General features: G+C 38.9%; 1 protein-coding gene and 1 non-coding gene across 8 annotated transcripts in view; one reads left to right on the top strand and one right to left on the bottom strand.

Moving 5' to 3' along the window:
* Mtm1 (myotubularin 1) overlaps nucleotides 1-19,462 on the top strand; it is an 89,773-nt gene extending 70,311 nt beyond the window's left edge. For 6 of the 7 annotated variants that reach the window (XM_013025986.1, XM_013025988.1, XM_013025987.1 and 3 more), the window contains 6 exons: nucleotides 1,535-1,720; nucleotides 3,316-3,522; nucleotides 5,022-5,114; nucleotides 5,696-5,809; nucleotides 8,667-8,843; nucleotides 17,832-19,462. In XM_013025986.1, coding sequence (XP_012881440.1) covers nucleotides 1,535-1,720; nucleotides 3,316-3,522; nucleotides 5,022-5,114; nucleotides 5,696-5,809; nucleotides 8,667-8,843; nucleotides 17,832-17,999 — 945 coding nt within the window. In that variant the 3' untranslated portion in view covers nucleotides 18,000-19,462. The remainder of the gene's footprint in view (nucleotides 1-1,534; nucleotides 1,721-3,315; nucleotides 3,523-5,021; nucleotides 5,115-5,695; nucleotides 5,810-8,666; nucleotides 8,844-17,831) is intronic. The other variant, XM_013025985.1, reaches the window with a different exon arrangement.
* On the bottom strand, nucleotides 15,898-15,969 carry Trnaa-ugc. Its single transcript has one exon. It is a non-coding gene; the product is annotated as a tRNA-Ala (tRNA).
* Nucleotides 19,463-23,329: the final 3,867 nt, after the last annotated feature.

The raw sequence follows: 23,329 nt of genomic DNA, 5'->3' as shown, positions 1-23,329 counted from the left end.
CCCCCCCCCAAAAAAAGAATTATTTGTGCCTGAACTGTGTTCTTGCCTTGTCTGTAGGGATCAGGATTATGGCTTGCCATCTAGGTCTCCAGGTTTGAAGTTCGAGTGGCAGCCTTACTTCTGCCATAGGAAACTTCTAGGACTAACCCTAGACAAAACTCTAGGTTGCTTTAGGCCCTTCCAACCCTGGCTACAAGTATATATTCCTTCCATCGTTATAAAGAAAAAGAAAAATAAGCCAATTTTAGTGATGGAACATGTGTTTGATGGGTTCCATTTTCCTCTGTGGTTCTAGGCAGATATTTCCCACTCATCTTTCTTCGTTTTTCTTAAAGGGGAAGAAGTTACCTGTCTAGTGACATTCCAAAACATTTAACCAGAGTGCAGCCAGGTTCCTCAACAAGACTATTGTGTCTCTCTTTGTCCATATGGAAAATGGGCACTTTTCACCATATTGAGAAGGTGAATGAAGATCTGCCCTAGCAAGTTAATGCTTGTACATGCTACTGGCCATGAAGAGTAGTGGTAAAGCAATTCTCCATCCTTAAGACCACAAAAAATACATACATACATATATATATATATATATATATATATATATATATATATATATATATAGGCAGCCATCTTGCCTAGTATTCTTTACCTACCTGCCACCTGTGGCATTCTATCCTTGGTATTGGCCTAACAGAAAGGTCATCGTGATATAGTGGAATAGGTTTGGGGTTTGAATTCAGATTAGACAAGTCCCACTCATGACTTTTGTGACTTTGAGGATGTGTTAAATATTAGTATGTTGGATACTCTCTCTGATAGTAATACCTGCCTTGCAGCATCACTTAAATATAAAATTTTATCAAGCAAAAATCACTCCTGAGACATCATAGGAGTCATTAAATGGGGGCTGCTGTTAGCTACTGTAATCGTGTGGCTCCTTTAATCCTGTGAGATCTACAGAGAGAACCCTGTTTCACAGGAAAGGATGATGGGGCTTAGAGAGGTTAAGTGCCTTGCCCAAATCACATGGCAGAGAGGCTAAAACAGAGGTATTGGCTTTGAGCTTTCTGACTCCAAAGCCTATTGTCTTCCTGTAACGCTTCATGTCCTAGGCAGTGCTGCTAGAGAGCTTGGGTGCCTGCTACTACCTCAATTTGGCTACCTCTCCACTCCCTGAAGAGTACTGTAATAGCTATAAAATTGATAGAGGACCTTTCAGAACCTGCTTTTTTTGCCTTTCCAGATCCAGAAGAAGAGCTAGTAATTATAGAGTATTTTGAAAAGGACTTTTATCTCATGAATTCAGAGTCCTATCCCAGGAAATTGCCAATCTTCTCTCTTTTTTTTTCTAGCTCAAAGTAGGACTCATATTGTTGAGGCTTCATGTTGAATATGAAGCCAAATCATGTCAATTATTTATTTAAATGGAAAGGATTTGGATTGAGATTTGGAGGACAAATATCTTTTCAGATATTTTGGTAAGTGAATGATGAAACAGAAAGCCCAACTGATTGTTTGTAATCTCGTTGTTTCTTAGGCAACAGGAGGAGGCTATGAAAGTGATGACGCATATCATAATGCCGAACTTTCTTTCTTAGACATTCATAATATTCATGTCATGCGGGAGTCTTTAAAAAAAGTGAAAGACATTGTTTATCCCAATGTAGAAGAATCTCATTGGTTGTCCAGTTTGGAGTCCACTCACTGGTTAGAGCATATCAAGGCAAGTATATATATATTTTTAATACTTAATTTTACATAAGAAAGTACTTACTCATCCTTAAATGTTCAAAAATTGAATACTAAAAAGGAAACTAGTTATAATACAAAGTTCTACCTTTGATAGTGTTCTGTTTCTTTAAAAACTAATGATTTCACAGCCAGGCACTGTTGGCTCACATCTGTAATTCTAGCTACTCAGGAGGCTGAGATCTGAGGATTGCAGTTGACAGCCAGACAAGAAAGTTCATGAGGCTGTTATCTCCAATTAAGTACCTAAAAGCCAAAAGTTCAAATGTTAGAGCACCAGCCTTGAACAAAAAAGATAAGGGACAGTGCCTAGGCCTTGAGTCCAAGCTCCAAGACCAACGTGCGCATGCGCGTGCATGCACACCCCCCACCCTCACCCCCCACCACAAGATTCTAGTTGTGTGCTGGTGGCTCATGCCTGTAGTCCTAGCTACTCAGAAGGCTGATATCTGAGGATCATGACTTGAAGCTATCTCAGGCAGGGAAGTCTGTGAGACTCTTTTATCTCCAGTAAACTACCAAAAGGCCGGAAGTAGAGCTGTTCAAGAGGTAGAATGCTAGCTTTGAGCAAAAGATGCTCAAGGACAGTGCCTGGGCATGAGTGTAAGCCCCAGGACTGGCAAAAAAAAGATTTCATAACATCATTCCAACTTAATTTTAGAATTTATGGAGGTGACTCTTTTGTTCTTGTCATCAGTAAATAGTTTCAGTCAGGTTTATTTAGGAATAGCTAATTTATCTTCTAACCATTAGTGGATATTATCCCCAACGGACATAGACAGAGAAATAGTTTGTTTTTTGAAACAAATCTCACTTTTCTAGAGAATGTATATTAATTACTTTAGGAAACACGGTCGAGTTTTGTTTTCAGATATAGAGTACAGACAAAGCGATATTGGCAAGTTGGGTTAACTCCTACTCTAGAGAGACTGTCTGAAAGCCCATCTTGTTCAATGGTTCAGGTGTCTGAGGAAATTAGGAAGCAAGGGCATCTGAATGAGTTGACACATAGAAGTTAGGACTTAGGGAGTATGGATGGTGTTGTGAAAAGCTCCCCATCAGATTTTGTAATTTTGTTCCATAATAAGGGAGATACAAAACAGATTGAAAAAATACAGGCACTGTTCTCAGACAAGATCAGGAAAAACAAATTGTCCAGATGGGCACGTGTAGCAACATCTACCTTGGATCTTCTCGGATGTCAGTCAAGTTATCGCCACTGAGGCAGCAGAGCAGAGATGCGGATAGTCTTGATTTGGGGCCTCCAGATGGGATGGGACACTCCCTCTATAAGCTGTAGGGGAGAATTCTTTTCTTGCTTCTTATAGCTTCTTGTGGCCACTAGCATCCCTTGGCTTGTGGCTGTATCACTTTAACCTCTGCCTCTTTGGTCATACTGTCCTCTCTTCTATCTTATTGAATCCTCTTTCTGTCTCCTGTCTACTTTCCCTTTCCTATTCTAAATGTTAGTTGACATTTTAAAGCAAGACTTTGTCTAGAGCTCAAGGCTATATTTTCAAATTGAAGCAATAGCTTAGTGCTCTGTGTGAATTCACTTTTCTTTGCTAGCTCGTTCTGACAGGAGCCATTCAAGTTGCAGACAAAGTATCTTCAGGGAAGAGCTCTGTGCTCGTGCACTGCAGTGATGGATGGGACAGAACCTCTCAACTCACATCCCTCGCCATGCTGATGTTGGACAGCTTCTACAGAACTATTGAGGGGTTCGAAATACTGGTACAAAAAGAATGGATAAGTTTTGGACATAAATTTGCATCTGTAAGTAAATAATAAAGCTAGAATTTTTAAAAATAACTATTAAGACCATTAGGGATTAAAAATGGTGAAGCAACTATTTAGTACTAAGATAAAAATCTGAGGAGTGTAAGCTACTTTGCAAATCTGCAAAACAAAAAACCTTTTGAGTTCTGTTTGTCCATCTGTATGTTTCCTGTTTCCCATGACAGTAATATAGAGAGTCTGCAGAGAAATGTAGAAATTCACAAAAGAAGGAAGATAGGTTGGTGACTTCCTCTGAAATAATACAGCTATTCGAAACAAATATATCTTGTAGAAATGCCAGGCTTTTTAAAAATTATTATTCTCTGGTGTACATTTTCAAATAAAATCAAGACAGGGCTGGGAATATGGCTCAGTGGTAGAGTGCCTGCCTAGCAAGCATGAAGCCCTGGATTCAATTCCTCAATGCCATATAAACAGAAAAAGCCAGAAATGGTGCTGTGGCTCAAGTGGTAGAACACTAGCTTTGAGCACAGAGAGGTTCAGGGACAGAGCCCAGGCCCCGAGTTCAAGCCCTAGGACTGGCAAAAAAAAAAAAAGACAATCTGCTAAAAATCCGTTGTCTCAAGTCTTGTTCTATATACATCTTGAATACAGTATGTGTGTGCGTGTGTGTTTGTGCATGTGTACATACGCTGGTAATGGGGCTTAAATTCAGGACTTGGGCATTGTCTCTTAGCTTTTTCACTCAAATCTGGTACTCTGCCACTTGTGATACACCTCCACTTCTAGCCTTGTCTCATTAATTGGAGAAAAGAGTCTCATGGATTTACCTGCCCGGGCAGCTTCAAACTGTAATCCTCAGATCTCAGCCTCCTGATAAGCTATGATTGCAGGTGTGAGCCACCTGCGCCCCAAGTTTAAATTCACATTTTAAAGTAGCTTCCTGGTGATTCTCACAAAGAGAATCCATAGATCACACTCTCAGAAACATTGCAATGCCCCTTTTAGCCGTCATCCAAATAAATAACGCATAAATAACGTTTTCAGGTACAAAAATTGTTTGCTGAATGTCTGTGACAATTTTTGTTCTATATTGTCTTCAGAAAAAAACTGTTAATTCTAATAATCATACTTTTGGGCATGATTGTAAGCCTCTACACTTTGAGACCAGTGTCTCCACAGCAGAAAATGATTATTTGTGACATATCAGAAGATACTGTGTAGGATATTTCAGGGAATCTGATCTGCACCTGTCCAGGAACTTGTACAGAAACAATTGTGTGAAATATTTTAACCAATTGTATAGAATGGCGATTTTTTTGCCAGATTTTGTTGGTATTTTACAGACGTTTATATATTTTATTTCTATTACTATGGAAACCATTTATTCATACTTTCATAGGAACATGTACTGTTAACTGTTTGAGGAACTTAGAATACAGAGGTGTATAGTGATATTTTGTAGGTTATATAGTTTCTTGTGTTTTTTTTTAACCCATGAATTGAAACTAATCATCTTGATTGATTCATTGCAGAGAATAGGTCATGGTGATAAAAACCATGCTGACGCTGACCGATCTCCCATTTTTCTCCAGTTTATTGACTGTGTATGGCAGATGTTGAAACAGGTAAGAAATATCTAAGATGAAAGTACACTAACAAAACATATATACTATGTTTAAGTTGCCCCCAAATAATACAGGACAGAGATGAAACAAAACTGGCTATAAATAATTGTTGCAACCAAGTGATGGGTACATAGGGATTCACTGTTTAAAATTACTATTCATGACTAGAATTTGCCCCAATTATCTCCACTAGTGGGAGATCAATGGACCTGACAATTTCAAGTTGTCTTTGACATGTATTATGTATTCTACACTGGCATTTGTATGCAGGCAAGTCTGCTAACCCTTAGTACCCTAAATAATTAAGATATCCCACCCTGTATACCCAGTATAGCCTAGAATATGAGCCTCTTGATCACGTTTTCCTCTTTACTCCTTGGCTTGACACTTACATAAATGGTTTAGTCCTATGTAAAGTGCCACAAAGGAGTATTAGGGTATGCAACTGTAGCTGAAATCTGCTGGCCTGGCCAGAGTACTAAAATGTGTCAGTGTTTAGTCACTGCTACCATGCATCTTTTCAGTTCTGCAACAGATTTGTTTCCATTTTTATGCTTTGCTTGCTTATTTGTTTGGTCTAGTTCCCTACGGCTTTTGAATTCAACGAACGATTTTTGGTTACAATTTTGGATCATCTGTATAGTTGCCGATTTGGTACTTTCTTATTCAATTGTGAGTCTGCTCGAGAAAGACAGGTGAGTCTAAATGCTAATGTTTCTGTTTCTGTAAGAGGAATTTGCTCTTAGGGGAGGAGCACTATGCTACAATACCTCTGTGTATCAGATCATACAAAATAATATTTATCAAAATGAAAAAAGCGGAATATGATAGTTCATTAACCACTGACTTTAACCTTCAGTACTGGAAATGACTGTGCCCCTTTCCTTCTATAAATTTCTAGATCTAGAACACATGTGATGGCAAACATTTTGGTGTAGAAATATTCAACCTGCATTTGCAAAGGAACAGAAATCAAGAAAGCTTTGGATTTTTTTTGGAACTATTAGGAGTTACAAGTCAATAGAGTGATGCATTTAGAATGGTAAAGGGAAATGCCTCCGCCTAGCTTTCTGAAACTGCCGAAGCATCAACTAAATACAAAGAGTGTTCAAGGATGGTCCTAGAAGGATTTACCTCCCACCTCTGGAAGTGTCCCCATTCCCTGTCTCTGTATGGACTTCAAGGAAATAAAAAAGAATTCAGCATAGTTTTTGAAGCAAGAGTTGCAACACAGACCAAGGAAATAAGGAGATCCTAGCTGGGTGCTGGGCACCAGGCACTGGGGCAAACATTGCAGGGTAGAGACCTCTGTAGGTAAAAGTGGGGCACATGAGATGCATGCGTGTCCTGAGATACATTTGTCACATTGAGTTTGCAGTTGACTTAGCAAGTGCCAGAAAAGTAAACAAACTAAACAGACAGTTGTGAAATCGAGGGAAAAGAAAAAAAGAATGTGTGCAGGAAATAACAGCTTAGGTGACAGTAGCATTTGCTTGGTCATGGGAATCTTATGTGATGAGTACTGAGCTAATCAGAACTATGCTATATATTGCATATATGTGGGAGACAAAATGCAAACACGCTGTGAGTGGCTCATACCTGTAATCCTAGCTACTCTGAAGGTTGAAATCTGAGGATCATGGTTCAAAGCCAGCCCAGGCAGAAAAGTCAAAGAGACACTTGTGTCTAATTAAAAACACCAAAAAGCAGGAAGTGGGGCTGTGATTCAAGTAGTACAGCACTAGTCTTGAGCACAAAAGCTTAGCGACAATGCCCATGTCCTGAGTTCAAGCCCCAGGACTAGCGCGCACACACACACACACACACACGCACACACACACACAATCTGTGTGCCAGTAGATAATGCCTACAATTAGATATCTCAGTTGTACTTATCATAATTCAGAGAGATGGAGAAAAGTACCAAATAAGTCAATGAAAAATAGCCAAGATGTGGAATCTGCTTAAATGCCTATGATTCTGCCTTTTAAGAAAGGACATCCTGCCCATCTGGAGCAACATGGATGGACGTGGAGGATATTACATTAAGTTACATAAGCATGCAGTTACATTTCATCTTACTTATGAGTAGATCTAAATAGAAGTCTAACCTATAATAACCGAAAGTGCAAAGATACTTAGCAGGGGCTGGGGAGGGAGAAAAAAAGAAGCCGTAATGGTCAAAAATTACAAACCTTCAGTGATAAGTGAGTACGTAATAGAGACTTAATGTACCACATTGCAACTGGAGTTAATGTATTATGTGCTTGACATTTATGAAAAGGTAGATCTCAAATGTTGTCATTGCACAGAAAAAGGCAACTGTGAGGTAGCATGTTAGTTAGTTTGGTCTTATTGATTGTTTCCCAGTATATACATATTTTTAAAAAAGCACTGTGTTAGCCTAACATGGTAAGCACCTATATTCCATCTATAGTCCCATCTATTCAGGACACTGAGGAAGAAGAATCACTTGAGTCCAGGAGTTTGAGGCCAGCCTGGGTAGTGTAGTAAGACCCTGTCTCAAAAAATAAGTAATTCAAATGAAATTTATAAAAATTAAAAATCAGCTATTAAAATCATGTTTTATCCCTTACACAGATACAATTATCAATCATGCCTTAATAAAGTTGAACAAAATCAAGCACCTTGTTTCTGGGAAAAGCTGAGCCTGCTTTTTTCATAAGTGTCAAACAATCTGATTTTTAAAGCCATGGGTATGTGTGTAAAATAAAATAACATGCAAATAAATATAATACAGTACAGATTTGGGCACCAGAAAAAGTACAAATGAAGTTTTATGTGGATTCAAAGGATGACAAAATGAACCTGTCATTATTCACATTAGTAAAGTAACATTTCTTTTCAGCTTCACCTTATGACTGTTTCTTTATTAGTTTCCTTCCTACGGAGAGTTTCAAATCCCACCTTTGAACATTTGATTCTTGTGTTTCATATTTCCTAGCTTTAGTTTGTCTCTCCTTCTTGGTGAAAGCATGGATATTTTCACTAGATCACGGATACCAGTTAAAAACTGAGGACTTGGGTATCGACAGTTATCTAAACATTTGCAAATATCTGGATGTTGATATCATGTACATTAAACATCTGGATAATTGATTAAAATAACTGGATGCACAAATGCCTGTTATCAAGTATATGCAGTTTAAGATTTCATTTATGGTAACAAACGTAACAATTTTAAAAAGTCAGTGGGATCCTGTGATAATTTTCACTGGATTGAAAAGTACCCATCTGTTCATAAATGTTTTGCCTAGCTAGGAATAGTCTTCTCAGGTCAGTCAATTACATTTAATGGTCAACATCCTGTGCCCCTGTCTTCCAGCAGAAATAGTGGCTCTCAAGCTAGGCCATTATCTATGCAAATAGCAGTAAGTGGCTATGAGCACTCACTGGCCCATGATGTTTTTAACTATTATGAGGGATAATGTAAACGTGTCATTGCAGTTGATACTGAACTGTTTGCTACAGGCTGCAGGGGGCAGGAGGCCTGTGTTTACTTATGCTTTCTACATTTTTTTTAATCTCCAGAAAGTTATGGAAAGAACGGTTTCTTTATGGTCGTTGACCAACAGCAATAAAGAAAAATTCAAAAACCCTTTCTATACAAAAGAAATCAATCGAGTTTTATATCCAGTTGCAAGTATGCGCCACCTGGAACTCTGGGTGAATTACTACATCAGATGGAACCCCAGGATCAAGCAACAGGTAAGTTTAGTGGCAGTGTTAAAAGCCCAGGCATATTGACAGGATATGTTTCTGGACTTACTTGATGGCATTTGTTATGAGGAAAACATAAGACAACATAAGCTTAATTTAAAATTGTTTTAAATTGCTAAACCACGTATTTTATGTTAGATTTCTCTGCCAATGTGAAAGCTGTAATTATTTTCTTACTATAATGTAAGCTGATTGAAAGCTCTAGAAAGTTCCTATGTTTTCATAACCAGAGGTTTCAAGTGGTTAAACTACTTGACATGGTTATACACCATGTATGCATCTAAGAAAGTCCTTTACACTGAGTAGGCCTAGGTGATCCTGCCAAGGTCAGAAAATACTTCATCCCAAATCAGGATTAAAAACCTGCCTGAAGCTGGATACTGGTTGCTCACATCGATATTCCTAGCTGCTCAAGTTGCTCAGATCTGAGGATAAAGTTTGAAGTTAGCCAGGGGCAGGAAAATCCATGAGACTCTTAGCCCCAACTAACCCCTCAAAGCTGGATAGTGGCTCCTCCCTATAATTGTAGCTGCTTGAGAGACTGAGATCTGAGGATCCCAGTTTGAAGCCAGCCAGGGCAGGAAAATCTGAGACACTATTATCTCTGTTTAACCACCAAAATAGCTATAACTAGAGCTGTGGTTTCAAGTGGTAGAATGCCAGCCTTGAGTGAAAAAGCTAAGAGACAAGGACCTGGCCCTGAGTTCAAGTTCCACTAATGGCATAGAAAAGAAAACAAAACCCAGCCTCTTTATAAGAGCTCAGAAGGACCTCCATGTATTAATTTATTCTAACTCTTACAAATACTCAGTATCCATTTTTCTGTACTTTCTGTGCTCTGGCTTTCAGACTGCCTATTCCCTCACGCTCTGGCTGAGCACCAGCCTGGGCTATCCCTTCTCATTGAGGAAATGCCCATTTCTGGCTGGCACCTTCATTTCAAGATCTCTGCTCCTCCAGTGAAAAAAAGGCTTTGGCTATCCAGCAATGGTTAAAATACGTATTGTTTAGAAAGTGACAGGTTCCAGGAGTTGAGGGCAGTTACTTGTTTAGTGCAGGATTTGGGAAGCACATTGAGGGTATTTACATAGCAGTAATTCTGGTGTTTAGAAGTCATGTTCCTTTCCCAATTACACATTCATTTGTAAATGGGCCTTATGTTGGTTCCATTAGGTAGACTTGTCCTGTATTTATTTGTCTTAACAATTGGGAGTTAAAAAGTGCTGACAATTTCTGTACCAGATTCTATAGTCTTCTCACTTATTTGTACTTGGAGCAGTGCTAAAAACTGCAAGAATTTCTGCAGGAATTTCTGAATAAGTATGCGACAAGTTAACCTTGGTTTTAGTGGTTTGTGACAAGTCAAGTTTGAAGACACTTCACTAGAAAAACTTACTCAAATATATTCATCTTCCTTATTTTCCTAGCATTTACAAAATGGCAATAGGGCCAAATAGGAGCTCTCTTACTCTGGTAGAAGGTTTGTACTTTCAGCTGGTAATTGCTCTATATTATGATCTTTTGGCATTTCCTGGAGGAAAACCTCCTCTATATGTAGATTTTCTCAACATGGTATTCCAACATACATCCTGACGTTCCTGAGGACATCATATTTTCATCCACCAAGTAGTCAGTGTTTTTATATGTCAGGCACTAGGGGAATTCAGAGATCAGGAAGAGGTGGTCTCTGCCTACAAGGAGCCCCTGGGATAGCGGGGGCAGCCAAGCACGTAAGCCGATGATTATAATATACAGGGATGAATCCACATAATAGAGGTATGAATTAAGTACTTGAGATTTTCCTAAAGATCTGCTTAAGTAGAACATTATTTCATATAGAAACAGATTAAAATCAAATTACATAGGACTTTTAAAATTATATAATGTACACCTCAAATCTTTTAACCGCTTTCAAATTAAATTGTTATGTACTTCTGTGACTTTGAAGGCACATAAACTTTCCTGGACTTCCACAGTATTCACAGAATAGTGAGATACGACCAGTGTTGAAAGATACAAAAGAACTTACAGCCATAATGACCTCTTAACCTCGAGGAAGGCTGGTTTAGTAATTTTTTTTGTCAATTGTAGGGCTTGAACTCTGGGCCGGGGCGCTGTCCCTCAGCTCTTCAGCTCATGGCCAGCACTCTACCACTCTACCACTCTACCACTAAAAGAAGAATAAGGACAGCTATTGTTAAGTCATTTCTAGTAGAAAAGTTAAAAAGGCAAATAAATATGAAAATCATTTGGGTTGTAAAATATTTGTGCAGCCGGCTCTTGCCTGCACTGTATACCAGGCTTAGGTGGCACACACTAGCTTTCATAGCCCATTTCCCATGTGAGAAATTGAGGTAGAATATTGAAAGTCACTTGACTTTAAATTTCCTTCTTTTGTTAGGCTCTGTCTTCAAAACATACACAAAAGTCCCAGCACTTCTCACCAGACTCCTGACCACCCTGGTGTGGGCCATGTGGTAGCATTCACCTTGTTGTTTAGGCTACATTGCTTTCTTTGATTCTTTCTTATCATGGAAATGAAAGCAGTCGTTTAAAGCAGACATCACCTGTCCAGGTAGTCTGAACTGCTTTTAGTCCTTACCATGGTGACTTCCATCTCACTCCTTACCTGTTTCACTTCCTGGCCTCCATAACTCTCTTAGACACTATTTCAGCCACACTGGCCTCTGTTCTTCTTCAGACACTCAAATACCCACTTGGATCTTTCTCTTCCTCCCCTGAAGCCTTTCCAGCAAAGTGCAGCTCACTCTGCATACTCATTTTAGAGTGTAACAAGCTCCCCACTAGTGTTCCTCTCTCTTACCCCCCTTCACTTTTACCTGGTATTGAGCACCTTCTAACTCACAGGATTTTTGTATTTGTTGTTTGTCTCCCCCTACTGGAAGATAAATGCCATGAAAATGGGCTTTTTTGTTCACTGATCCTGAGCTCCTAGAGCAACATACTATATTAAGGAGCAGCACTTACTGAGTATTAGGTCCTGCGTCTAGCAGATGCATTACGAGACCACATGTCTTTTTCGGAAAAATCTCCCATTGTTAAACAACAGTGATTATAAGAACAACAGGACTAGGGAGAGACCTTCATATTCAAAGCACTAACAAAGGGTACAATCTCAATAGAAACACAAGACAGTTGTGTATTTGACCTTAGCTCATTTACTCCTTGGCAGTCTGTACTGGTATGAATGACTCTTCTTCCCCCTAAAAGTATATATTAGTATAGAAGCTATGAATGTGACCATATTTGGGAAATAGATATTTGCCATTATGATTAAGTTTAGACTCCTAAAATGAGTAAACCCTACATCTAATAAGTGCTCCCATAAAACAAAAGAGGGACAGACGTGAGACACAGTCACACAGAAGGGAGAAGGCCATATAAAGACAAAGACAGAGAATCTGAGAGCATAGTGGTACATTATGATCACAGTTCTCATAACACAGAGGCAAGAAGACCACAAGTTCTATGCCAGTCTTGTTTGCCTATCAAGTTCTTGGTTAGTCTCTCTTCCATGGTGAGACCCTGTCTCAGGAAAGAAAGAAAAAAAGATAGAGGCAGAGACTGGAATGACGAGCCTACAAGCCAAAGGAAAACCTAGAGCTACCCGAAGCAAGATTGGGGCCAGGAAAGACTCTTCTCTAGAGCATCCACTGTGCATGATCCATTGTACAGTGCTACTAATAAAGGCTTCTCCTCAGCACAGTGACCTGAATCCAGCCTTCTTCATCTGTAAATCTGTTTCAAAGCTTTCTTCTCTGTGCACACAGATCTGGCAGATACTTTAACACAGGGGAATGGAGGACAGATGTGGAAGTCAGTACACACACATACTTCAGTGGACTTTTGGTTCTTTCATTATTATCTTCATAAGTTGTTTAAACTTTCTAGTAAGCTTGCCCCTGCTTACTTGGATTATATTAACTTTCTAGGGACCTCTTCAATTCTCTATCTTGACCTGAGTAGTGATTGCTTAAGTGTATGTTTATGTCACGATTTGTGGAGCTGAATGTTTTCAGACGTGGGTACTGTGTTTGGTTTACATCTCAGTAGAAAAGTTTAGGAACTGAACATGCTAGCTTGTGCCGTATAGTAATGTAAGTGTTATTTCCCCACCAAACAACTGCACTGAAATGCACTGCATTGATTTACAACACTGTCACACCACTGCTCTAAGGCCTAGGCTGGGTTTTTGCCCATCTTATAGAGAGGTTTTCTGAGGCACTCAGAAAGGTAAGTTATGTGATCGGTAAGGGGAAAACAGAATTGACACCCACATGAAGAGTACCAGAGCCTAGGAAGATTCCTTGAAGAACTGTTTGAGATGTATATGAGTAGATGTGTTTGAGGATGGATACTTGGCATAGCATTCCCTGTACTATGGAGGGGCCCTGGACATTGCTGCTTATCTATCCTTTGTATGAAAATGCATGAATGGACTGGTTTTTTCCTTTACTGGAAATCAGTAAGGATTGGATTTTTAAAAAAGCACAACTTTGGAGCTGGGCGCTGGCAGCTCATACTTCTAAACTTAGCTACTCAGGCAGCCAAGATGCAAGGATGACAGTTTAAAGCCAACCCTGACAGAAAGGTCTTAAGAGATTCTTATGTCTAATTAACCTCCTAACAAGCCAGAAGTGGAGCTGTGGCTCAAGTTGTAGAACACCAGCCTTGAGTGAAAAAACTAAGGGAGAATGCCCAGCCCTTGAGTTCTAGTCCAGTACTGTCAGGGGGAAAAAAGCACAATATTGAGTCAAAATTGTCAATTGTTAAATTACAAAATAGTCCCATTGATATGAACTTTAGCAAAAACGGCATGGGTAGTGTACTTTGCTTCTGTATACTTACTTCCATGACAAGTATCAAAAATCTCTAGAGGCCAACATCAGAAAAGTATCCTTCAGAGCAAAAGAGGTCAGTGAGCCTCTGCACCAGATGCACAGGAGTCCTGAGCTGGTCCAGGTTGATAGATGTTTGCAAGATGCCAATGTGCACTTTGGTTATTGCTTGGTAGTGAATAGTGAATAGGACTCCAGGTACTTTTTGATGTCCAGTATGTAAGGAAGGTGTGTGCGTATGCTATCCCTTGATAAAAGGTCATCTTCAGAAGGCACTGGCTTCAGCATATGTGTGGCAGGTGATGTAGCTGCTGTAAAACATAAAGCATAGATCAGAGAGGATCCAACATGGTGACCGGCCGGTAGGGAAACATCACGCTCTGCCATCTAAATGGAGTTTGGCTTCCAACACGCAGTTTCCCTAAGAGACTGACAAAAACAAAAAGGTAAATAACCAGAGAAATTAAAGAACTGAAAAAAGAAAAATCCCTCAAAACTTGAACAAAGGTGGAAAAACGCGAAGACCCTTCCCCCATCCATCCCTAGCTCTGCGCCACCAAGTTGGGAAAGCTGCCCAGCCCACAGCTGCCTGCAACCTGAGAGCCACAAGCAGACTGTAGAACCCAAAGGCAGAAAACTCCCACAGCACAGGACCAGGACAGTGTAGATAGCGACAGAGATGGGAGACAAGGTCCCTTGAGACCCAGACCTGGAGCTCCCAACACTACAGTACTGAGCCCACAATCATCGCAATGGAGCCCCGTGATGACCAATGATCTACAGCACACAGATACTGCGATCTGCCACAGCACCGCTGGACAACCCCTAACCAGTTCTAGGATCAGTGAGTACCCCACAGGGGACACACACACACACACACACACACACACACACACACACACGGGAATGGTGCACAGGCTCCAGCAGCCTGTGAGTGAGCCCCACCTGTAACTGCGCAAGGGCTCTAGCAGCCCCACCCGTGTGCCCTGGGCAGATTGAGCAGCCTCTGCCTTCAGTCCCTGGCTCAGTGGAGCTGGGAATTGTACAGAAGCTCCAGCAGCTGGAGAAGTGTCCCCAACCCGCTGGGAACTGACGAGCAAGTGTACCCCAACCCGGATCCTAAGCTGCCTAGGCCACCAGTACCACGAAACATGCACGTGCTCCAGCAGCAACCCAGGAAAGAACTCCAGTGAGAGCAAGGAAGCAACAGAAGACAAAAGATTAAATAAGTATTGGCAGAATTGACTAAAGTAATAAAAAGACAGTTGCAACAGCAATTTCAAGAGTACAAAAAGGAAGTATCAAAGGAATTCCAAGACCAAAAAAAAAGATGCAGTCAAGAATAGACACCATACATACCTCCTTAAATGAAATGAACACTTTGAGAATCCATATAGAAAGCATGGATAGATGAATTTCCGCAACGCAAACCACAATGGAAAACATACATAACCGAATGATTGAGATGGAAAATAGGCTATCAGGAGCTAAAACAGATGAGCTGGAGAAGAAAATCATAGATAAGGAAAAAACACTCAGAAATTAGAAGAAAATCATAGATAAGGAAAAAACACTCAGAAATTACCGAAGGGAAGTCTAAGAACTGGCGGACAATGCCAACAAATCTAATCTTCCTATAATTGGGATTGATGAAAAAAAAGAATACCACAATAGAGGGATGCAACACTTAATAAAATTATTGCAGAAAATTTCCCTAACCTCAAAAGACAAAACCCTCATCCACATAACAAGCATACAGAACACCTAGAAAAAGGAACCTAGAAGAAACACTTCTCTACACATTATAGTAAAGACAATGGACCTGAATTGAAAAGAGATTTTTTTTTTTTGCTGTTATCAGTCGTGGAGCTTGAACTCTGGGCCTGAACACTGTGTCTTAGCTCTTCAGCTCAAGGATAGCACTCTATCACTTGAGCCACAGTGCCACTTCTGGCTTTTTCTGCTTATGTGGTGCTGAGGAAATGAACCCAGGGCCTCATGCATGCCAGTCAAGCACTCTGCCACCAATCCACCTTCCCAGCCCCTAAAACAATTTTTTTGGGGGGGTTCGGTTGTGGGGCCTGAACTCTGGGCCTGGGCGCTGTCCCTCAGCTCTTCAGCTCAAGGCTAGGGCTCTACCATTTGAGCCACAGTGCCACTTCCAGCTTTTTTCTTTTTGTTTATGGGGTGCTGAGGAATCGAACCCAGGACCTCATGCATGCAAGGCAAGCGCTCTACCACTGAGCCACCATCCCAGCCCCTAAAATTTTTAATAATAAAAAAAATTAAAGAAATTTATAAACAATAAGCCAGTACTACAAAAAATGCTAAATGGAGGAAAATAGCCCGAAGAAAATAATCAAGACTGCCTGGCACTGGTGGCTCACACCTGTAAGCCTAGCTACTCAGGAGGCTGAGATCTGAAGATCACAGTTCAAAGCCAGCCTGGGCAGGAAAGTCCATGAGACTCTTATCTCCAATTAACCACCAGAAAACCAGAAGTGGTGCTGTAGCTCAAATGGTAGAGCTCTCACCTTGAGCTGAAGAGCACAGGAACAGCGCCCAAGCCCAGAGTTCAAGCCACAACCAAAAAAAAATAAAGAAAGAAAGAATAAAGATGAGGGAATCAGACAGAAACCTAATGGAAAGTTTGCTTTATTAATATGAAATGTCCTTCTTTGTTTTTCCTAATTATAATTTGAAATACGCTTTATCTGATAGTAGTATTACTACCCCAGCCTATGTATGAGGGCCATTTTCTTGGGAGACTTTGTTCCAGGCTCTCACTTGAATAGTTAATATTTGAAAGCCTTAGGGCCATAGTTAATGAAAGACAAGGAAAGACAGAAGAATTGTTGTAGATTAGCTAAGCTAAGTGGACAGGATAACTAAGCAGGCTAGATTAGATTTTGTGATAGAAATAGAGTATTAGTGAAAAATTGCTGGTGAGTAATAAAGCCAATGAACTAAAGCAGTTTAGTTTAAAGCATTACCTCTCTTGGTAATTTTACTAAGTTTCTGTGGGTTTTCAGCCTTAGGAGATGCTGATAAATGACAAGTAGCTCTTTGAGAAATTTTTGTAATTATTCTGTAAATCTAAAATTATCTCAAAATACAAAGTCAGGGAACTGTGTTTCCCCAAAGTTCCTTAAGTAGACTATAGGAAACTTTAGTGGTTTGAGAGGACACAAACATGTCATAAATTTGAAATGTATGTGATATTGAAATTAGTTATGATCCTTATAGAAATCCTTTCTCTCTCTTACTGTACATTCTTCAAAGCACACCTATGCCTCAAACTTGAAACCATTCAGTTAGTGGTCAGTGGCTTTTGTGTCTTGGCAGATACTTATTTAGTATCTAAGGACAATTTATCACACCTTCTTCCTTTAGGTTGTTGATGTTTTGCTGCTTGGATTTATTGAATTTGCATTTTTGTTGCTATCTTTGTGTTATAGCATCCATTCTTTTCACAACCATAGATCAATAGCTTCAGAGATTTGTAGGGGTCTAAAATTTGAGACAAATGTTAATGAATTAATTAGCTCAGAATTGCTAACACATATGTAAACTGAGAAGAGTCATCCATTAAAAGGAAAAGTTGCAAGAAGTATGTACTATTGAAAAGTTGAATTTTAATAATTTGTTGCATTAGTATGTTGTCTGAGATGAAACTGTAAAGAGTAGCTGCAAGAAATATGATGTTTTCTTTAATGACATTTCCACAGAATGTTTCAGGACATACTTAGTAAACTAAGAGTATGTATTTAAAAAAAAAAAAAGAACCTACTACTACCACAGATTTTGTGCCCAGAAACCTACACTTAGTTGTGTAAATTTGGAAAATAAATTAAATTTTAAAAGCCTTCATTTGTTCACTAATAAAGTGGGAGTAATTAAATACTGAAGTCATAGCAGTAGTGAAGATTAAAATAATACAACAAATACAAAAGTCTCAATAAGCATCTTACAAGAAGAAATATTGCTATTGCTTTCATTGTTGTTGCCCCTGGATTATTGTGACATGTTGGAAAAATTACCTATAACATTGTGCATAAATAAAAAAATAATAAAAAAAAACAGACTTTATTGTAACTCACATCTGTGCTCTCTCCAGCAGCCAAATCCAGTGGAGCAGCGTTACATGGAACTCCTGGCCTTGCGCGATGATTACATAAAGCGGCTCGAGGACCTGCAGCTGGCCAACTCTGCCAAGCTTTCTGCTGCCTCAAGTTCCCCTCCCAATTCTTCCCAAATGATGTCCCACTTGCAGACACAGTTTTGAGGGGACCCGTGGCATTGCATTTGCACTCCAATTCAGAAAATAGTTGGCTTTCTGTCCAAACTAGATTGAAATATTTGCCTCCATGTAGAAGTTAACTAACATTATCTTACACTCTTGAATATGTGCCTTCTAGAATACATATTACAAGAAAACCAGTGTCCACATGGCAATCTGATGAAAGGAGCCAAAAGGAGGCTCTGCTAAATCCTGACACATTTCAAAAGCACTTTATGAAAGATAATTTTTAAATGGAATTTACCTCTATAGAAACGCTATGTGTACAGTCTGTATTTTGTGGCTTGAGACATTTTTAGTTGGAGGAGAAGTAGAGTTGGGAGATGATTCTTCTTCAGACTGCCTGTACTGGTTACTTTGCATTCTTTCAAATGAGTCCAAATGGGAAAGATGGGAATTACTGCCAAAAATCACACTGAACTCAGATTCTTCAGCATTATCCACAAGCAAGGTGTTTAAATAATTGCCAGTGCTTACACCATCATGCATGGTGACTGAAGGAGAAATTGCTGGGTAGGCAAGTTTTTCACTATTTTGAAATAGAAAAGATTTTCCCATAATTTTCAAGAGAAACATATTTTTCTATGATGGATCCCAGTTCAATATGGTTTGCTATTTTTCTTAACTGTCAATTCCACTTTCTAAATTCTTTCAGGAGCTTGTGGAAAATTCAGAGCCATTTTTTTTCAGGCTACAGCGAGCCCCATATGGAGCACTGGTTAAAGGTGTCAGGTGCCTTCCTGCTGCTCTAGCCAAGGCAGCTTATTTGCCCAAATGGAGGGTCTTGGGTGAGTAGCCCTTGCTCTAGAGTATCATTCTTGGAAATAAATGCCCCACGTGTACATTTGTTGAGCGTATTCTTGAATATATTGTGTTTATGGATCTCAGTTTCAATAGTGTTAAAAACTGGTTCTACACATTTTTACTTGAAGTACTGGCAGTTTGCTTTTTCAGGTTTTTTTCTTTTGTTTTGTAGTATGAAATGAAATTTTCAATGCACAGTTCTATTTGATATCTAAACTAATACATTTAAAAAGTAAGTATATTTGTAAAAGCTAAAGCTAGCAGAGTTGAAACAATTAATGTGTTTTACAATGATTTGTAAAGGACTATTTATAGCTAATATGGTTTTGTTTTCCAAGAATTAAGAGAAATTAAATATATCTTTGTAAGTTATTTTATGTCATAGCTCAATTGATCTATCAAATAAGACATCTCAAATATAGTAGTATAAAGTATGAATTTTGTAAGCTAAGAAATTTTATTAGACATTCACTTGCTTTTTGTAAACTCTTGTAAATATTTCATAAATTAACAAAGCATCACTCCATAAAAAAAGCTAATACTAATAGCTTAAAAGATTTTTGTGAAATTTCATGAAAACATTTTCATGGCAATAATGACTAAAGACCTGCTGTAATAAATACATTAACTAAAACCTAACACTATTTTCAGAGCTAGAATTGTGTTGTGTTTCATTTGTACATACTGCCCGCCCATCTTATTTTCTTTTCCTGGGTCAACTTCACATGCTCTGTCTTGATAGAAACCTTGTTTTCATTTTGACTTAGAGATGGCTATCTGAATTTCTGCCATTGAAAGCTCTGATATCTTTGTTTTAGGAATAGAGATCTTCATTACAAAGCACTCTGATGCCAGCTAATGTAGTATGTACACACCAAAGCCAAGAGCAAACAACAATTTCACACCTTGTCAGGATCCCTTAAGTTTATTTGGTACATGTAGTATGTGACCACTTCAAATGACTAAAGGAAGTCCTGCCAATGAAAACTTGTGCATTTTATAGAGCTTTAATCAGCCTCTACAGTAGTAAACATACATAGAATGGAGACATGTAAACTACTAATGTATTTGAGATTTTTACTCAAATAGTGTATTTTAGGTATTTTGTGGAAAAAAATAATATGAGATGGAGGATACATTAATTTGCTTGATTACAGTAACCATCTCATTATGTTTATACCAAAAACACCATATTGCATATCTTAGGCATATATATAAAATATATACATAGATATATCTAGAGAGAGAGAGAGAGAGAGAACAACATTATTACAGGTTCTATAATGAGAAAAAAGGGGTAGATGAGTGAAGAGGAAAAGCAGGGGAAAGTTCAGACAAAAATCCAGTGTATATCCTGCAAAATTAAGACTAAGACTAAGGGGGGATAGGAGAGACATGGGTGAGAATGTTGAAAGGGGTGACATTGATTGTATTCATAAACTTTGTAGAATTCATAAGCTTTGTAAAATAGTGAGTCCTTTGTACAACTACTTTAATAAAATATTTTTAAAGGAGGATAAAAGTAGGAATCAAGTCACATATGTCACTAAGGAAATGTACATTCAATCCACAACGATCCCAGCATTGGTGAGATCACAGACAAGTAGGAACTCTGATCCACTGCATTGGAGAATAGTTGAAATTATCTCACAAATCCAAAGTGATACTCCCCTACTCTTGGGTGTAGAGATAGTGCTAAGAAATGAAAACTTTTCCACCCCAAAAGACAGGTGCAAAAATATCCAGACAACAACAACTATCCATCTACAATGGCCTATTGTCACAACAGAATAGGGCACAACCAGGATTAAATAACAAACCACAGCTACACATAGTATGATTCTCATAAACATATCCATTAAAAGAAGCCAGGCACAAAAAATAAGCATAACCGCATTCATATAAGTTCAAAGGCAAATTAAACCTTTGTCTAGGGATGTGTGAGTAGTAACAATACTGAGAAGCAGCCATCACTGGGGAAGAAAACAATATGAGCAGAAGCATCTAGTATGTTGAACAGGAGTGTGTGTGTGTGTGTGTGTGTGTGTGTGTGTGTGTGTGTGTGTGTGTGGTGTGTTGATATTCCTGGATTGCAATGTGCCCAGGCCTAGCAGAAGGAGCACCTTGGGGTCATGTAGGGTAGAGACACACAAAGGTCAATTTGAGCTACTATAGTTGAGCAGACAGTTGAGACTAGGCACTGGCCCAACTTCTTACCCATTGACCCTAAACCAGGATTGATCTGAAGATGACATTTTACTGTTTCTTTTTGGTTTCCATGGCAATCTCATATCCTGGATCACCCCATATTCATGACTGTCCTCACTCTTTTGCACATCATGGCACTTCAGCCCCTTCCTTAAATATGACTGCCTCAAGGAAGCTATCTTGGGACAATTTAGGCAAGCATTTACTGAGTGAGGTAAAATGGGTATCCCCAGACCCTGCATGGAAGGTTTAGGAGAGCAGAGCCTCTGGAACTTTCAGAATATGGTACCCACTGGGCAACAGTTTCTGTGTGTAAGGCATGTTTGGAGAGCAACTGCCAGAAAAATGACCTATGGTCATTTGAAGGTCAAGGAATGATGATGAGGAATGGTGGCAAAATCCTCTCAAGCTACATTTAAACCTTGCTACTAATTGAACTTGTAGAGGAGAACCTTCTAGAGAATTTCTGGAGGTACATTGACGTTATTGGTGTTTTCTTCTACTGGGCCAATGGAGGAATAGCTTTGATAATTCTACTCATTAAGTTATACTTAATGGTATTATCATTGAGGATTTCAATTTTACCGAAGGACTTTGGACACTTGTAATTTTATTTTTAAATTTTTAATAGCATCCCTTAGTTACACATATACATTTATGGACACAAGGCATCTTGATCAGAGTTTCCTTTTTCCATTTTCACATATGTGCATAGATTGTTATAGCCATATTTGTCTCCATTCACTTTCCCCCTCCCACACTCGAATCCAGACATATTTCATTTTTTTGTTAAAGTGCATGGTTCAAAGCAGCTTCAACAGATCATCTACACATACCATGTATCAATTAGATGTATATGATTGTGTATGTGTTTACACATATATTTACGTCTTAGGTCTGTTATCCACATTTGAGAGAGGATATATGTCCTCTGGTCTTATGAGCCTGGCTTATTTCACTTAATATGATGATGCCAATGGTGCTCAGTTGTTTGATCAAACCAGATGTTGTTTCAAAGATTTTTTTAGCTGAATATCTTAGTATGTTGTTGCTGTTATAAATACTACACTGGAATAAAACAATTTGGAATTAATAAATACCACATGGTAGTTTATAGAAATGTATTGGCTTATGATTCTATAGGCTGGGTAGTCCAAGATTTGGAGACCGGTATTTGGTGAACAACTTTGTTCTGTGTCAATACACATCAAAAGGTGGAAGAGTAGGAGTGAGTTGTTCTTTTAAAAAAATGGGGCTAATTCATCCATTCATAAAATTTCTTCTTCCACAATAATGATACTAATTCATTTGTGACACTGGAGCTCTAATGACTTAAATGCCTCCTATTAGGCCACACCTCCTAATATGATTGCATTGGGAATTACTTAACCAAAGCATTTTTTATTTTGTATGGTACTGTGTTTGAACTAATGCGTTCCCTTCATAGGAAGGCACTCTTAACACTTATCATGCCCTTTTTGCTGTGATCATTTTTGAAATAAGAGTCTTACTTTTTTGCTCAGGTTGCAACTCTGTTTCACACTTCCCAACATAGCTATGATGACAGGTACATCCTATCATGCCTAGATTTTTTTTTTTGGGGGGGAGAGCTAAAACAACATGTGTCCCATAGGAATCGTTATCTCTTTGAGAGGAGCAATATCGATCCTATGAGATTAATTCTCTGGCTTCAGGGCCCAATCTATTCATTATAGGTAATTATGTTCATTTCAGGGCAATCTGTCCCGCAAGGCTGTGATTTTCCTTAGGAGTAGTTTTAGTCCTTTATCCTAAAGATGTTACTGTCTTTCTTGGATCCCAAGGTGATTGCAAAGTGACTGTGGAGAGAATGGCTTAGAGCAGAGACACAGAAAATAAAGGCAGAGATGCCAGACTTTTCTCCTGTTCTTAGTTAATTCATGGCAGCAAAAGTAGTTTATCTGTTACAAAATCACTTCAATATATCGAAAGCATGTTTTCTCTGGGGCCAGAACAACAGCAATAGCTTTTGGGGTTTTAGTCCTCATTGAGATTGCTTGTGAGAAATTTCTACCTTTAGGTCCAGTCTACAGGGCTGAGGTCTCCTGTAAGTCTAAGACAATATTTTCTTAGACCATGTGATCTCATCCTGTATATTAAGTTCCATTCAAATTGTCCCATTGCTCTGCCTAGCTGCTACCTAACAGTACCAGTGAGGTACACAGAAGCCAGTTTATAAGTTTCTTGAATTGTGGTATATGCACATGAGAACACAAGATCAAGCACTCTGTTGTCCCTTTTTGTAATAGCACTAATCCATTCAG

The sequence above is a fragment of the Dipodomys ordii genome, unplaced genomic scaffold (genome assembly GCF_000151885.1).
Source record: "Dipodomys ordii isolate 6190 unplaced genomic scaffold, Dord_2.0 Scaffold89, whole genome shotgun sequence".
Lineage (NCBI taxonomy): Eukaryota > Metazoa > Chordata > Mammalia > Rodentia > Heteromyidae > Dipodomys > Dipodomys ordii.
The sequence above is the reverse complement of the archived record's forward strand: the minus strand, read 5'-3'. Positions and strand labels throughout refer to the sequence as shown.